The sequence below is a fragment of the Manis pentadactyla genome, chromosome 1, assembly GCF_030020395.1.
Source record: "Manis pentadactyla isolate mManPen7 chromosome 1, mManPen7.hap1, whole genome shotgun sequence".
Classification (NCBI taxonomy): Eukaryota; Metazoa; Chordata; class Mammalia; order Pholidota; family Manidae; genus Manis; species Manis pentadactyla.
The window spans coordinates 233347344-233364968 of NC_080019.1; the positions used below are offsets into that span (position 1 = coordinate 233347344).

The window sequence follows — 17625 nt, forward strand, 5'->3', positions numbered from 1 at the left end:
TGCAAAACGAGGACAATTCCCGTCCAGGCCAACTCCAGTGGTCGTGGCTACGATTTTGTGAGCAAAGGCCAAAGGGCAAGAACCTCAGTAAGGAGGTCAGGGAAGTTAGTGTTTCTGGGCTGTGGGCTGAGAAACTCAGAGAAAGGGGATCCGGCTACTTGAACGGAGTTTCCTAGTACTGGTCACGGTACCTAACTTAGTCGGCACGAGAGAACGAGAGACGCGTTGCGGCGCAGGGAGTGACGGCCCGGGTCGGCCACTTAAAGGGCCAGGACTCCTCGAGCCCCGCCTCCGCCGGCCCAGGATCACCAATCATCGAGCGAGTCTCACCGTGACGCTCTCTTCTCGCGACGAAACCGACTGGCGGCGGGCTTCCTGGTGACAGAGTCCCGGCGCCGGGGCCATGAGCAACCGGGAGGTGCTGGGCCAGGCTGCCCGGCTGGCCTCCACCGGTCTGCTCCTGCAGGTATCTTCTGCTCCTCCGGCCGCAGCCCGACCAGCGGCCGGGGTTCCCGGGGAGGCGGCCCTGGGGCCATTGAGAGTCCGCCCCGGGGCAGACCCTGTCCTGGAGTGGACCCCACTACCGAGGGGTCCACCCGAGGCGGTGGCGGTGGCCAAGGGGCCCCGGGGCCCGGAGTCTGCGTTCAGTCCTGCCGGGAGACTGCAAGCAAACCCCGTTCCTTCTGAGCATTGTATTTCCCAAATGGTAGTAGGAGAGGGTTAGAGCAGGTGGCAGGGGTGCCTTCCGTGCTCTAGAATCTGATATTTTTAAGGCAAGGGATTCGTTTTTGCTGTGCCCCACCCTTGGCCCTCAAACATTTTCTTTCAACTCTGACTCTGACTGAGTTCAGAGACAATATGGCATACTTAAGAACAGGGACACCTGGGTTTGGGCTGGCTTGGATTGGAATCCTGGTGCTACCTTGTGCTTGCTGTATCCACAGTTCTTGTTTCAGAGAGGCAGCCTTGCACTTTCACTGGAGAAGGAATCAGGCCAGGCATACTTGGGGTCAAGGATAGGCCTGTCACTTGCTAGATGCCTGCCCCTGTGAAAAATCACTTAACTTAAAGCATCAGTTTCCTCAATCTTAAATGACATCAATAAAGCAACCTCAGTAGGATCCTCAGGGAGATTCATGAAATGCCCGTTAAGTGCCTTAGCTCTCTTTATTATGGTAATAGGGTTTTTTTTAATGGTCGTTGTAGGGGTGAAATGAAATAATCTACATAAAGCATGTAGAAGAATGCCTTGCACAAGATACGGGCTTAATAAACATTAGCTATTCGCCTAACTTTAAATACGGTGAACCCCAAGGTTACCTAGTTTCTTTCTCTATTTCATAACGTAACTGTTTTTAAGTTCAGCGCTTTATCCACGGTGTCGATTGTTCAATCTTCAATGATACTTTACCACCCAGATGATTTCATAAAAAGAAAACAGGTCTTCGGAGAAAACACTGGACTAGGAGTCAGATGGCCTGCCCATAAGGTCAAGCTGGATCATCTGCTTGCTGTGTGACATTAGGCAAATCGCTTTGCTCTCTGTCTTGCTTTCCGTGCACTTACCTGTTTGCCTTTAAGGGTCAAATAACATGTGCAAGGTTTTTTAAACTGTAAGGCTCTTTTCAAACTTAAGTAAAACTGTTGTTAATATGGGCCGTTATGTGGAGCAAATACTGAGCAGCATGAGCAATCAGAGAGCTTCCTTAGCTCAAACCTTTATTCAAACCAGTTAGGAGATAAGGATAGATATATAGCCTGAGATAACTGTTTCTTAGACAACACAATGATAACTGATTTTGAGGTTAATATAAGTGTGTGTATATATATTTATATATATATATATATATATTTTTTTTAATAGCTATAATCCTTAGGTTTCTTGAGTGTTTTAATTTGGTCTTGTATTCCTTCTTACATTACAATGCAGACACTTGGGGTAGCTTTGCAATTAAATATTGTGTTTTGTGAGAATTAGAGCTTTCTCTCTGTCTTAATTCTGAGCTGGCCATAGTGAAAGTATTAATGCTTTTCGTTTGTTTGCATTTTTTAAAAATGCTGGCACCTCTGTGATCTCTTTGATCACTCCTATGAGACAGAGAAGGAAATTGAGGCCTTAAAGAATTAGGAGATGATGGGTTTAACAGAGAAAGAGTTGAGACTCTCACCTGAGTGCTTTTTCCGTTACGGGCTCCACAAATTGACTTCAGACCTCTGAAATTGAGTACGGAATTGGCTGTGTGTATGTAGGTATGTACCTGCATATCTCTAAGGAGGGCGACAGCTTTCATCAGACTCAAAAGGTCACCTTTGACTCTGAAAGTTAAGATGGTGCTCTCTTGGCTTCGGAGGCCTTACTGCTCTGTGACACTTCGGGGACATTAAGCTGCACTCTCCCTTTTTGGTCACACCTTTCCTCAGAGATTTTCAGACCCTAGTAGTCTGTCAGCCATACTTGGAATCCCCCAGATTGCAGCTGTGTACCAGTAACTGAGTGCTTGCTGTAGAGTGAGTGGTCATTGGCTCCAGTGTGCACTTGAGCTAGGATGCAGAAGGGACGAGGCTCATCCCCAGCCAGCACCCCCATTAGCCACCCCATTGAATTGCCACCTAGCGTTCTCTGTCTCATGAGAAGAATTCTTTGCTCAGGTGATTTTTTTGAATTGACAGGTTTGAAAGTGTGAGGATGCATCATTTTCAAATGACACTAGCTGGACTCAGTCTCCCTTTGCCCTTTATATTATTATTGCAGTTGTCACTTAAAAGGTATTTCAACTTGCTGTGTGATTGGAATCCCCAGATATCACTGGGCAGGAAAGAGAGGACAATTAGAGGCCGTGATTCCTAGGGATGGTGCTATGCCCTGCAGGTTCCCACTTGCTAAGTTGTGTGCTATTTCTCAACAGGCTGCTGAGGGCAATGTAAAGCACTAGCTAGAACTCTCTGCCTCCTGCAGTACCTGACTTTGAACCTGAAGACATTCACTCACTGAGTCTGTTGGGGCCCCCCTTTTCTCCTCAGTAAATTAGGGAGACTTCCAGGTGCCTTCCTGGGTTCCTTGATCTCTGCCCAGGAGTGCCGACAGGCCCCCAGGAATGAAATTTCAGAAGAAACGTGGGCAGGTTGAGCGTCTTAGAGTGGGTCTCCATGGTAAAGCTGCTGTTTGCCATCACATGCGGAAGAGCATCTGCATGGTTTTCACTTTAGCAAACATTCCTACTGTAATTTATTCTGCAGTATTTTTCTTTACTTTTGGTAGGTGGTGTTTCGGTTGATCACCTTTGTCCTGAATGCATTTATTCTTCGCTTCCTGTCAAAGGAAATCGTAGGCATAGTGAATGTCAGGTAAGAAGAGACGTACCCTGGTGCTGTCCACAGCTCGCATCCCTCGTCAGGTGTTCTTCAAACTCCAGACCCTCAGGTTTTAGAAGCATGGACCTTTACCGGAGGCAGAGGGTTTTTGCCGTGGGCTGGGGAGGCGTGTGCTGGGGTGGAGAAGGAGCAGGTGATGTTGCTTATAATGGACTCATGGAGGGTTTTCCATTAGCAGCCTCCAAATGCCCACTTCTCTGCCAGCTGCTCCGATCACCTGCTCTTAGAACCTGGGAGAGGAGTGGGAGTAATTCACCGCAAACCCTGTCTCAGGTATAATCCTGTGTTCCCATCCTGCTGACAGCAAAGGAAGCGGGAGCTCTGCAGTTCGTGAGGACGTGCTTCATAATTGCAGGGCTGGCAAAGCCTCCTTTCTTCCATCCTCAGCGCCCTTTATAATTGGGAAATGGCAGTTTGGGTGTGAGCTGGAGTCCTTGTCAGTAGCTCCCTGGAGGCTCTTTGAAAGCTGACTTGCTTTGTCTCTAGGCTCGTGTGTTTCTTCTGCTCAACTCCTCTCGGTTCAAGGACACCCACACGTAGTCGGTACTCACAAGCGACTCCAAAGCATATGAAGTGCTGTGAGTGCTCAGAATAGCTCAGCTTCTCAGGTGTGTCTTCACATCCTGATAGGCAAGACAGTATGTTCCAGACAGCGTTTCATGTCTAGTGCCTACCAAGCAGATGCTCCTGGCTTTTCTCCGAGCTCAGAGAAGGCTCTGAAGTTTTGATAAGGAATCATCTGGGGAGCTCTGCACTGGGTAGGGCTGACGAGGGGCCCAGGAGTCTGCATTGTGACAAGCTCCTCCTGTGATTTTGCTGTAGAGACCATACTTTGAGAAATAACTGTTTTAAAAGTGGGAAGGAAGAAGGCCAAATCCTCTTGGTGCTCAGACTTTAAGGCAGTTTGGGCCTCTCGCCAAGACTGGAAGGTCCCTGCTTTGGCAGTCCTCATCTGGCCTGTCCCCCTACTTAACTATGGATCAGTTTGTGTTGCAAGGTTGGAGAGAAGTGCCGGGTGGCAGGATGGTCACTGGACAGCCTCAGAGGCCTCAGCCTGGGCCACCCCCACTCTGGCTTCGTCTGGCCGAGGGAAACCTAGGCTACCCCTCGCTGAGGTTCAGGAGGGTCCACGTAAGTGCTGCCCTCTGGGAGGTACGCAGGCAAGACTTGGTGCCCTGGTTGCAGCAGCCTAGCCTGTTTCCCATCCCGAGCTGCCCTGGCCAGTGCCTCCCCTCAGCAGGGGCTCAGCTCCTCTCGTGAGCGCTGTTGGGTCACCAGGAGGTCCCCTTGTCGTGTGGGGTCATTTCTTGACCTTTTCTCCTCTGTGTGGTCCAAGCCACACCTCTGCCTGGAGCCAGGATGCTGCAGGCTCTGGAGGCACTGCGGCAGTTTGCGTCGGGGGTGTTGCTCTGTAGGCACGCCTGCAGGTCTTTCTCTCTTGCTGGAGTGGCTCGGATGGGGCAAGGGTCCTGTAAGAACTCAGTGCCCTCCGCTGCACCGCCAAGACCACTTCTCCCTGTTGCTGGCAAGATCTCAGAAATTCTCTCCAAGAGAAAACTAGACCATACTGATTTCTGCTCTTCCTTTTCAGGCTGACGCTGCTTTACTCGACCACCATCTTTCTGGCCAGAGAGGCCTTCCGGAGGGCGTGCCTGAGTGGGGGCGCCCAGCGAGACTGGAGCCAGACCCTCAACCTCCTCTGGTTAACGTGAGTTATGCTCTGTCAGGCGACAGTTTCACAAAGGCCAGCGTAGTAAGTGCTGGAAGTTAAACAGCTCCATTTGCCTAAAGCGGAGTCGTCTCCAGCTTTGGTTTTGCAGTGGGTTCCGGGGACTTGGCCTGGCCCAGGCAGGAACAGCCTCTGTGTGGGAGCAGCCTCCTGGCTGTGTTCTCTGGACAGCCAGGAGCTGGAAGGGGGCTCCGCTGGGCTTCCTGCCACATTTCTAGCCCCATTCGACCCTCTTCAGATGTCGCTCCTGAAGTCGCTCACCCCCACTCTGAGCCCCACGGAGTCTGGGCCAGCTTGTTTAGGCCTGATCTTTCCCCTGTGGCGATTTCTGAGCTTTTAGCAATTACTTAGTCTTCTTGGAACGCCTTTTAGGGGTTTCGTTATCTCTTCCTTCAATTTTGTTACGTTGATTTCAGTTCTGAGTCTTTTCAAGTGTTCTCGAAGACAAAGCCCCTCGACCAGAAGGGTCCTGGCTTTTCTGCGTTGGATCCCTGCAGGGGGGGCGGGGTTGAGGTTGTCCCCAGTGCTGCCCTTGTATCACTCACTGCCTCGTGGAAGCAGCCGTCTTGAGGGCTGGTGGGCGCTCAGCTTACTAGAGGGAAGGCTGCTGATGACCCCGTCAGATTTAAGGGCTCTGTGGTGCACGTGTGAAGAGGTACTGTGCACTGGACCATGGGATTTTAGGGGGACAACCAGCCGTATGCTTTCATCATTCTAAGTGCAAACAGCAGGCACACACTTGCTCACGGAGTCAGGGTAACAGTGGATGGCGTGTGGGCTTTGGTGTTGACAGACCAGGATTGGGGCCTGCTCCTGCCCTTAGCTAGCTGTTCGGGACCTTGGCCAGATTGCCCAGTGCCTGTCAGCCTTAGTTTCCTCATCATTTAAGGGGGCATAATGACAGGACCTCCGTGAGCTGGCAGTGAGGTGAGGGGGCGAATCTCAGTGCCTGGCATGTGTACATGTCTTAGTTAAGTGGCAGCTCTTTTTATGACTCTTTTTCTTTTCTGTTCAGTGTTACTATTTTAATATACATTTATGTCTATTTTTATATTTAGCATATTATAAATCATTTTTCCCTTTTCCAGAGTCCCCCTGGGTATATTCTGGTCCTTGCTTCTCGGCTGGATATGGCTATGGTGGCTGGAAAGGCCTGACCCTAATGTCATCCCCCACTATGGGACCGGCGTAGTGGTGTTTGGTCTCTCGGCCGTGGTGGAACTTCTGGGAGAACCCTTCTGGGTCTTGGCACAAGCTCATATGTTTGTCAAGCTCAAGGTCAGTGTGACTTCTGCTGTGAGCAGGAAATGTGAAGAATCAGAAAAGGGTTTTTTTTTCTAAATGCTTTTATAAGAGAGAATGTGTTTTTCAGACCTGCATCTAAAAAGATTGGGAAAAAAGCCACATGGGCAGTTGAGTTCATTTGGTTGATGAGCTGAGCTGGGCTTGCCTTTCCTATACTGTTAATGATGTTATTCCTTAAAATGAGAAGTTAAGACGATTGTAAAGGTGTCTCAGATTTCTCTAATGGTCCTATTTTTAGTTGTATACTAATATTAACTTTTCATGTTCTAGAATATATAATTTGCTATGTACAAAAGAATACATATAACGTATATGTAAATGTGAACGCATGGTGACGTAGAAGGTCTGGGTACCTACCACCCAAGCCCCGTGGAACAGTACTGGTACCACGTCCAACCACGTACCCCACCCCCAGATTTCTGTTGGTCGTTCCTCGGCTGCTTAGTTTGCAGTCACTTCCATGGAGTGCTCCTTGTTTGTCCGCAGGTGGTGGCCGAGAGCCTGTCCGTAGCCCTCAGGAGCGTCCTGACAGCTGTGCTCGTGCTGGGGTTGCCCCACTGGGGGCTTTACATTTTCTCTTTGGCCCAGGTAAGAGCTACGGCTTTAATTTTGTATAATCTGTGTTTCCCCACCTGGATTTCTCTTCCTGTGTGGTTCACATTTGCAGTATTTGTGCATATGAGGAAGGCAGGAGGCTCTAGAAAGACGGTCTGCCCACTGCCCTCCTCCCGCTGTCGCATCTGCCCCGCTCCACACGCTGGCACCGCTGGTGTCCCCGGGACCTGGTGAGGGCCACGCTCATTGTCAGACACAAAAACACCTTTAGACATTCTTTAGGCAAACCCAAATCAAGCTGATCTCTGATAGTCTGGCTGTCTTACAGAGAGAAAAAGAGCAGTAAGCAGGTGGGGTGGGGATCAAATTGCATGTATGTTATTTTCCCTGGATTTCAGTTTGTTATGTTCAGAATAGGAAGGAACTCTGCCAAGCCTATTATTTTAAACTTTGATTGAAATCTCACAAGATTCGGAGACATGAATCAAGTGACAGTGGGGACATTTGCAGTATGGGCAGTTTTGACTTCATTTGCATCTTATCACTTTCTAGCTCTAGTTCATATTTCTAGTTCTAATGAAAATATAACTAGAATAGAAATGCCAATTTATAAAATGAAACTTTAGATCAGATGGTTACCAGAACGTCTTAAAGTACAGAGCCGTTTGTCATTTTTCTTAACATATAGGAAGATAAATTAAAATTCTTAGTAACAATTTATGTGAAAATCTTTCCCATGTCCTAGGCAAAAAACTGCAAGTATTTTTGTGAAACACAGAAGAGTTAGATTTAAAATTAATAAAATAATGAGAATTGCCTCCTAAAAGCAATTTGCAAACACTTACATACTTTTAAGAAGTTGTTTGTATTGTTTCTGCCATGTTTGTTGTATCTGGAACCACAGTTCTTAGCATTCATCGTTGTTTTTGTTGCACTATCCCTGATAGGACAGGAGGGCCATGGAGATACCCAGTCATTGGTTGACTCTTCTTGGGAGAGTCATTAGTTGACTTGCATTGTTACTTTCTGACTGTCACAGCTGCCACCCAGTGTACATCATAGGTCTTAGGTCGACAAGGGCTTTCTTGTCATAAGAGTTATGAGAGCTGCTCTCTGGTACATTCTCAGTGTCTGTGGGAGGTCGAAGAGCCAGCAGCACCTCCCTTCAGCAGGCAAGCCCCACCCGGGGCCCTGGGGTTCCCCTCTGTCCAGCTGCCTCCCGAGTCCTCCTTAAAAGGCTCCTCACCCCACGGCCTCATATGTCAAGTAGAGTTCACTCTAGAATATAAAACGAATTCTTACAACTCAACAGCAAAAGGACAAACCGCCCCAAAGGGGGGTAAAGGACATGCGTAAACATTTCTCCAAAGCCAACGAACAAACTATGGTCAATCAGCACAGGAAAAGATGCTCAACATCATTAGTCATTAGGCAAATGCAAATCAAAACCACAGTGAGGTAGCACTTTGCAGCCATTAAGATGGTTATTATCAGAAACACAGAAAACAATAAGTGGTGGTAAGAAATTGGACCGTCGTCATTGCTGGTGGGAATGCAAAATAGTGCAGTTGCTGTGGAAAACAGTTTGGCACTTCCTCGGAAGTTAAGTGTAGAACTGCCATGTGACCCAGCAATTCCTGGGTCTATACCAAAAGAATCGAAAAGAGATGTTCAAACAACTGGCACACGGATGTTCACAGCACCACTCTGCACAGCAGCCGAGAGGCGGAAGCAGCCCATGTATCCATCAGAGAATGGCTACACAGACTGCGGTGTGCCTGTGCAGGAGGTTAGTCTTCAGCCACAAAAGTGAAGTACTGATCACGCCTCAACTCAGGCACCCTTGAAAACGTTATACCGCGTGGCAGAAGCCAGACACAGAAGGCCACCCATTGTATGATTCCATTAACATGTGATGTGCAGGATGGGCAAGCCCATTGAGGCAGAAGGCCGATGAGGGGTTGCAGGGGCTGGAGGAATAGAGTGCGATTGCTTAATGGGTGCAGAATTTCCTGTTAGAGGGATGGAAATGCTCTGGGATCAGATCTTGTGGTGGCTGCTCCCGGGTGTGACTGCACTAGAAGCGTCAGTCCTGACAGTCTGCGTGCCTGTGGCGGGACGGCCTTCAGTGTCACATGAGCTCCTCAGTAAAGAAGGGAGAGGCTCATGTGGTTAGGGTGTGCTGATGAAGATCCCCACGGGTCATGACTGTTCCCCTGGGCTCTGATCGGTGGGAAGATGAAGCCAGGCGGCAGAGGGGGCTGGAAAAGGGTTCTTGTCTGGGAAGATGCTGGCATCGGGTGGAGTGGCCCAGCCAACAAGTGCTGGGTCTCAAAGGGCACGAGAAGAGGAGGGTGGATGGCGGGCCCTGTCCTCAGGTGTGGGTGGCATACAGATAGAGGTCTCCACTCCAGATACCTCTCTCCCCTTGCTCTGTGTCTTTACTGCAGGAACAGCCTGCGTGTTTCCAGATTGAAGCTGGAGGCCTCATTCCTTGTTGAGTCAGTGGGCACTGCTGTTCTGGGAGAGGGTTCAAGGGTGAGAGGGAGCTTGTGAGGAGGGGCGTTTGGACACCCCTCCCCAGCCTGCAGACAACACCCCATGCTGCTCTCCTGGCCAGGAGCCAGCCCCCTGTCCCGGATGGGTGGAGGGGCCACCCTCTTATGACCCCACCCTTCCCACCGCCATCCTGTAGCAGCCCTTGTCCTTCCCCTGCCCTGGCCAGAGAGGAGGGAGCCAGCCGCTCAGTTCTGCTCTGTAATCACAATGTCACAGGTTTCCGGGGTTTATGGAAAATCCCCAGTCCCAGAGGACGCAAGGCCCTGCATAGGAGCACAGCCAGGACGCTGGCCCTCCTGGTGTGCCGTCTGGGGTTGGGGGAGAGCCATTCCTTTGGCCCAAAAGGAACCTTTGAGAACAAACCTGACGTTGCTGTGGCGGTAGCGCTGGGGACTGTCATGGAAGTTCCGTTCTGCCTGCCTGAAGAACTGTTCTCCCGGTCAGGGAAGCATCTGGATCCCTGTCCCCAGAGCTGCTGCAGTCCAGCTGGGCCTTATGAGTGGTGCCACTTTTCAGAGGGTGCGGCATCACTCAGGAGGAGGTGCAGTTAATTAAAGCCATTCTCGAATCATTGAGGTCAGATTTATAGGCATATCTTAATTATGCCTATGTTCAAACAGTGTAATTTAGACCCACTGTTTTCTTCTTTGCAGCTTTTCTATACTGCAGCTCTTGTGCTCTGCTATGTCGGTTATTTCACAAAGTTACTGGGCTCCCCACAGTCGGCCAAGCAGCAAGCTCTTCCTGTCTCCAGAATGGCAGATGTGTTACCCAGTATTGGAAGAGGTAGAGTAAGTAATGCATTTTGTCTCAGCACTTGGATCACAGATGTCGGTTATGCCCTAGGGAGCCTGACTGCAACTTGATTGTTTATTGCTTTAATAGTAAAGCGGTTTTGATAGCTCGTACCTCTTGGGAGCCTGGAGTGCTGGCTGTGTGCTAAGCCAGGCTTTCGCAGTACTGTTGACATTCAGGGGTGTCCTACGTGTTCTAGGATGCTGACCAGTGTTCTGTCTTCCCTCGTGAGATGCCAATAGCTATCACCCCACAAGTGTAACAACCAAAAATGTCTCCAGATGCTGCCAAATTCGTCCCTAGTGGAGAACCACCTGGCTAGGCCCTGTGCTGAGCATTGTGTGGGCTGTACTCAATGCTTCTAACAACTCCGTGAGCTGACATCTTTATTTCTATTTGAGGGTTGAGGAATTGAGGCTTAGTGACTACATACCTGCCCAAGGTGAGGGTCAGAGGACAGGAACTGGGGCGCCTCAAATCCCAGCAGAGCACAGGCTGTGAGCACAGTAGGAGGGGGAGGTGCTAACTGCCCCTTGAGAGGTGATGAGGGCAGTGGGCGGGGTGGCGGCGGGAGCCTGGAGGAAGCCGGAGCAGAGCTCCTCTCCGTTCTGCTGTGTCTCTTGGTTTTCCCCAGGGTTGACCTCCAGCCCAGACAGTCCAGCACACTGACAGCAGGGCGACCCTGCCTGCTTCCTTTATCCGGTGGCCGGCCAGTCAGGGAGGTGGGCTGCTTTCCCACACGGCCCACGGGGGATGCTAGATGCTGATGTGTGGGAGTGACGCATAACCCTTTTCTACTCAACTCTCAGACCATTTGACTTGTGTTCCCTGCCGACTGTGTGGCTCTCTGCCACCAGCTGGGCCCTGCAGCTGCCCACATGACTGTGCACCACATCGCGCTGCTCCGAGGCTTTGTGAGCTGCCCCCTGCTGGCTGGCCCACTTTCCCTTTGTCCTGTCCCCGCTTGCCTGCTGGCTGTGGTGCACTTTAGTTGGGGTCAGGCCGTGGCTGGACTTCTCCTTATTCCTCTTTTATAATCACCTGAAAAAGTGGTAAAGTATTTGGGACTTCAGTCTCAGAACTTATGCAATCCTGTTACGCAGCTTTTCGAGAAAAACCAGATATTATGTAACAAAGGCAGGGACGTTGTCACCTGTTAGATAAGAGTTCTCCATTCTGATCAGCTGGATCTTACCTTCAGCCTAACTCGGCCTGGCAGGCTTTAGATGCCAGGGTGCCTCATCCACAGGCGGAGAGCCTTGGCCTCAGGGTTGCTTCCCCTGCCTGGAGCTGGGCCCCTGCCCACAGAGTGGGTCTGAGAGTGCAGACAGGCCCCCTCTACGAGTGCCCACCTGTACCAAGCCTGGCCAGCTTTTCAGCAAAGCCAGCTGGTGTTTTGGAAAGGAGCACGGGGCCTATTATATGCCCATCCTGTGATTGAAGGGTACTTGGCGTGGCTTGGCAGTTAAGGGTAGGGGGAGAAGAAACAAAGTGGCAGGAGGTTATGGCCTGCTAGGTGAGGGCCAGGTCGTGGTGGCCCCAGTGCCAGGCAGTGGGCTCCATTCAGGGGCCTGGAGCCTGATAAAAGGCTTTTGAACAGCATTGTGACCGCATTGCCTGTGTGTTAAGTAGCTTACCATCTGGTTCAGATTTGTCAAGTGTCTCCTTTTTTCTTATGCAGTCCTCATACCAGCTCCAGGAGATAAGATTTCTTATCCCATTTTGCAGATAAGAAAACTGAGGCTTAGCAAAGTTAAGTGTCTTGATCACTGGCCTTCACACTAGTAAGTCGGGAGCTGCAGTTTGAACCCAGCCTCTGAGCTTGACTCGGAGGCCCAGACCTTACCACAGGAAGGGAGTGGCTAGAGAAAAGGTTGGATCTGTAAAAGCTCAGGGAGGGAGGTGTTAAGTGCCCCTTGAGAGGTGATGAGGGCAGTGGGCGGGGTGGCAGCGGGAGCCTGGAGGAAGCTGGACCAGAGCCCGTAGCCCCGGGGTGAGGGGGGAAGGAAGGAGGGCTGTGTGGGGTGACTTGCCTTGGTTGTCAGAAGAGTTTGGGACGGGGAGGGTGAGCCAGGTGATGTCAGTGAGCCACCCCCAGTTCTGATTTTGGACTTCCCTGGAGGCACTGCGCACCACTTTTCCCCATCTGTGCCTCCTTTCGCCGTCTATTCAGTAAGGCAGTGGGGTGCCTTGTGTTGCTCAGGGGTGCTGGAGAAATTCACAGCTAGGTAGCCAGCTGTGTAGACCAGCCGAGCAGTCCCGGCCTGGCTCTTATGCAGTGGATCTCTCTTGACCATCTCAAGTGACAAGTCCATTCTGAACAGCACAGTGAAAGCCCAAAGAATGTGCTTTCTTCTCCCACTTAGCAGACACCTCTGAGAAGAAAGCCAGTCTCTGATGGGACTTCCTGCCCTCTGTTTGAGCGTTTGGAGGTAGTGAGCAGTGTGGCCATTCCTTCAAACCACGGGTCTATGTAAACTGAGGGCATCAGGAGACAGGAATGCCCAGGTGTGAGCTTTCAGATCAGACGCACTGTCTGGGTCTCACCCTCCTGAAGGACTGCTGTTCCGAAAGCGCTCAGTCACCTCCACAAACCCATCCACAAAGGCTCCGAGACAGCCTCGTGGGCCGGATGCAGCTGTACATTCGCTTTGAAAAGAGCAGAGGGGCCGTGAGACCCCGCGGAGAACCGCCTGGCGTCACAGCGCAGGGGGAGGGGGAGAGAGTGCTGTGCCCAGGGCTCCCCTGCAGCCCATGCGGGGGGATCCGTGTGGAGGCTGACGGGTCCGCGGTGCCCCCTGGTGGCCGCAGGGAGTCTGGCGCCCCCCCTCCTGAGGCAAGGAGATGCCCACTTCCTTCTCATTCCCGCGCGAGAGCTAACCCGGGCGCCCGCCCCACGTCCGGTGATGCCCTGCGGGCGGCGAGGTTCGGGAGGATTCAGGCCTGGCCTCGGAAACCAAGGGGTGAGGAGATCTGAGGACTGGGCCTGGCTCCTGCTTTCAAGGGGTGCTCCAAGCTTGCCCTGTCCTGAACAGGAACCACCAGCCCCATGGCCTTTGTGATCGGCCCCCTTTCTCCTAGAGCCCCCTGAAATCCCACTTTTCAAAAGTTATCACTCTGAGTTAGTAAGAACTTCTCAAAAAGCAAGTACATGGAGATGAAAGAGCTAACTCCTTGACCGAACATTCTAGGACCCTAGGATGCCTTCGTGATGGAGGAGAGGCCCCCCGAGGGAACTGGGGGGGATGGAGAGAAGGAAGTCATGTCCGACTCACGGCCCCAGGCCCCCACTTTGTGGCCAGCTCTCTGGCTTCGAGGCGCCTCTCACAGGCTGGCCTCTGCCCTTCCTAAGCATGTGCTTCCTGTTTGCCCTCCTCGTCCTTAGGAAATGGGCAGTTTGATGCCCCCCTGGGACTTTTGGAAGAACCATAAGCAGATGTTTGGGGTTTGTTTTTTAACTTTCCTCTGTCATACCAAGTCTGAGCAGTTTAACTGACTCAGGAAGCCTGACTTGCTTTTGAAATATACATGCAAAGCTCATACGTTTTGTGTTCAGGGACCCTGGGTACCTACGCGTAGTGGTAAGATGAGGAGATGGAGCGGAATTTGTTCCGCAGCTTGGCGTGCTTCAGACACTGTTAAAGAAATGACTGTCTGGGAGCTGTACGTGTTAGCTGTGGTCAGCTCGCCGTCCCAGCAGCAGCAGGGGGCAGCACAGTTAGTTGTCCAGGGGTCACAGTGACACTCTTTGGCAGGCCCCTTGCAGGGAGGCTGTCCCACCTGGAGAGACTGTCCTCACGTGTAGGAAGGTGGAGTCTTTGCCTTGGAGGCCTTCTCTGTGTTTTAGCGTTAAGTGAAAAGTGGACGGGGGCTCTCCAAAGTGGGACGTGGGGCCAAACTAGGTCTGCCTCTCACGTAGCATTGTCGTGCCCCGAGACCTGCAGTGCCTCCGAGTGTTTCTTTTGTTTTCTCTTCTAGGCTTTTCTAAATTGGAAAGAGGCTAAATTGACTTGGAGTTTTTTCAAACAGTCCTTCTTGAAACAGATTTTGACAGAAGGTAAGTAAAAGGTCACTCTGAGCAGCCAGGAGACCAGTCTAAGTGGGGGGACACCAGAGAGCTGCTGTGAGATGCAGCGCCCCGCACCCGCTGTCCAGAGGCTCCCGGGTGGAGGAGCCTCAGAAATGGGAGCGTTTCAGGCAAGGAGAAGGAAACTAACGTGGGGCGCGTGGCTGTGTCTAGGGGGCTTCTCCCCGCAGCCCTGTGGGAAAGGGAGTGTCCCTGTTTATTACGGGTGAGGGACCTGAGCGTGTCCTACCATAAAAAGGAGCCTTGTAACGTGACCCCAGTCCAGCTCCAAACCCCTGTTGTAGCATTTAAATCAATGTATTATAAAAGTATTATATAAGTTACAAAACTTACATAATACATTTCATTATCCTATCCTAACTTTGTATATACTGTTTTCCTTTTTTGAGCTTTTTCATCATTTCATTTTCTTAACCAGTAGGACTCACCTGTGCGATAGTTGGGTCAGCCTCCCAACTTCTTAAGGCTTCCGGGTCGTGTGGTGACAGAGCTCTCGCTGCAGAGGGCCGGCGAGGAGCCGGATGGCCATCTGTGCGTGTGCGCTGGCTTGGTTATACCCGGCTTTAGTTCAAATAATGAGATTTGAGGCAGCTATAAGCTGCTCAGTAGTAGTTTCTCTCTATATATAAAGTCATATATCTATATATCTGTGTATCTATTACTGAATGTACTTTTTAATCTTTTCAAAAATTATTTTTCAGTTATAGAAATTATATACCTCCATTACAAAAATTTCAGAAAATAGAAAAAAGTTTCCTATAATCCTGGCATTCTAATACAACCTTCATTATTATCTTGTTATTTCCCTTTTTCCCCTTTGTTTTTTATTAATTACACTTCCAAAGGGAAGTAACTGCCCCTAAGCCTCCCTCCGCTGTCTGTGGGCATCCGAAGGCGCCCTGGGCTGTGGGAATGTGTGTCTCTAGCCTGTGCCTGTAGCATCGCCATTACAAAAGTGACATTGCTCGCAGGACTTCTGGGGGAAGAACAGGTCCAGAACCTTCGGAGAGTGGAGTGACCTTAACTATAAGCTTCTTGAGAACAGGCTGTTCACCCTGTCTCCCCAGCTCCCTGCTGGGCCTGCACAGGTATTTGTTCATAAAGAAAGGCAATTGTCTATTGTGATAGTTCACATTATTGTTAGAACAGGAAAATCAATGGGGCAAGTTTTGGAAAGGGTGGTTGCTTGTGTGCACTTGTTTTTCCTCTGGAAGTTTTTTTTTTTCCTCTGGAAGTTTTAAGAGCAGTTTAAGTAACTGGAGGAATGGATCCAGGCCAAGCAGCGGCCCGAGATTGGTTGTCTGGGTGTTTTACAGAGCACGTGCCAGGATGTGCGAGCTAGGCCTGGATGTGGGGCCGACTGCCTGCTCCGTCCTGGTTGGGCCACAGTGGCCCGACCAGCACAGGGCCCTCAGGAACTTCATCTCCACAACCATGGCCGTGAAGTAAGGGAGTGGCTTGACAAAAAACCCCAGATTCTTTTTGCCTAAAAACTACAGCTCTAAAAAACTTGAAATCATTCATCATGGTAGCAAAAGTGTATATATATGCTGTCCCCTCCTGCACCCTCATGTCCCGGATGCTGCACTGGGGAGCCAAGAATACCTGGATGAGTGAGCGGCAGGCCTCGGCCTCAGGGAGCTGATTCTCCCACCAAAGATGCAGAGGCTGGGCAGATAACTGATTTAGGCTGTGAGGCTGAGCTCAGGAGGATTGGCAAGCGCCCTCTCGTTTCCCAGAGCTCCATGGGCAACCAGGCTCATAGCCATTGCTGAGACTGGGCCCACCCTCTGGGAGCTTCCAGAACAGGAGAAGGCCCAGCCTATGGTGCTGGAATGCAGGGAGGTCCCTGCTGAAAAGCCATCCTAGTGGTGGGAATGCCAAGAGCACGGCCCGGCCCAGTCTGACTCAGGGTAGTGAGAGGGGCTGAAGCCCCCCAGCAGAGTGTAGCAGAGGATGACAGGTGATGGTGGCAGAGGAGAGTCAGGTTGGTGAAGGGAAGCCAAAAAGATAGCTTGGGGTTGAATGTAAAAGGCCTCAGATGCAGGAATAAGGAGCCTGGACATTTTGCAAACACTACAGAGATATTTAAAGCAGAAGTTGATTTAAGATCTATGTTTGCAGCAGCCGGAACTGTTAGCAGTGAGTGTAGATTGGAGCAGTGCAGGTACGGATGGGAGCCCACGTAGTCCCATGGGCCAGTGCCTGGGGACCTGCAGAGGTCCTGGCCACAGACACAGTGGCTGGGAGGTTGTAGGGAGGCAGGATCAGAGAGAGATGTGGGAGCAGATCATCCCTGCTTCTGGCCTGTTGGTATCACTTGCCATTGAGCAGGTTGCTAGGAGGTGAGAATTTGCCTTTAGGGCTGCAGGCTCTCCAGTGCTCATGTCCATAGTGGGCAATGCTTTCCACTGATGTATAGTAAGAAAATTCATGGAAGCAGGGGGACAGGGGACCTGGGCTGATGTCCTCACCTTGAAGGTATTAGACTGTCTTAGATTTGAATTTTGAACTTGGCTCCAGAGCCTTGCCAGCCTCCATGGAGCTTTTCCCACCCAGGGAGGAAACTTGATGAGTGTGTACATATTCATGGATCTGCACATTTCACAGAACTCACATTCAGATTGACTGACCTCCCTTAAAACTGGAGACTGCCATTTTCATTATTAACATTTTAGTGATCTCCCCCTACTTTTCTTTTTTAACTTACTTGACTGCTTGTATTGAATTTGTTTTTAATTTAAGTGGTTTGGAGATTTGCTGTCCATAAATCTCCCAGAATTTCCCAGTTGTTACTATTGTTGACCCTTGAACAACATGGGTTTAAACTGTGTGGGTCCAGTTACATGTGGATTTTTTCCTAATAAATATATTGGAATAATTTGTGGAGATTTGCAACGATTCGAAAAAACATTTTTTCTCGGACCTGCTTCATTGTAAGAACATAGTGTAATACATATACAAAACATAGGTTAATCAACTGTTTATGTTATCAGTAAGGATTCCAATCAACAGCAGGCTATTAGTAATTAAGTTTTTAGGGAGTCCGAACTCATGCACGAATTTCCAGCTATGCAGGGGTGGTTCAGAACCCAAATCCCATGTTGTTCAAGGATCAACCATATTTTGAGATTATTTGGAATCAGCACCAGGACAAGCAACATTCTTTAACGATCATCTAATTTTTCTCCTTTGAGAGTATCTGCCAGCTGGAAAAGTTGAC

General features: G+C 50.4%; 1 protein-coding gene across 10 annotated transcripts in view; it reads left to right on the plus strand.

Moving 5' to 3' along the window:
• Window positions 1-350: 350 nt before the first annotated feature.
• The window catches only part of RFT1 (RFT1 homolog), a 34141-nt gene continuing 16866 nt past the window's right edge, over window positions 351-17625 (plus strand). For all 10 annotated transcript variants that reach the window (XM_036877983.2, XM_057486514.1, XM_036877984.2 and 7 more), the window contains exons 1-7: window positions 351-466; window positions 3260-3345; window positions 4964-5080; window positions 6190-6379; window positions 6893-6994; window positions 10174-10311; window positions 14294-14372. In XM_036877983.2, the coding sequence (XP_036733878.2) occupies window positions 404-466; window positions 3260-3345; window positions 4964-5080; window positions 6190-6379; window positions 6893-6994; window positions 10174-10311; window positions 14294-14372 (775 nt within the window). In that variant the 5' untranslated portion in view covers window positions 351-403. The remainder of the gene's footprint in view (window positions 467-3259; window positions 3346-4963; window positions 5081-6189; window positions 6380-6892; window positions 6995-10173; window positions 10312-14293; window positions 14373-17625) is intronic.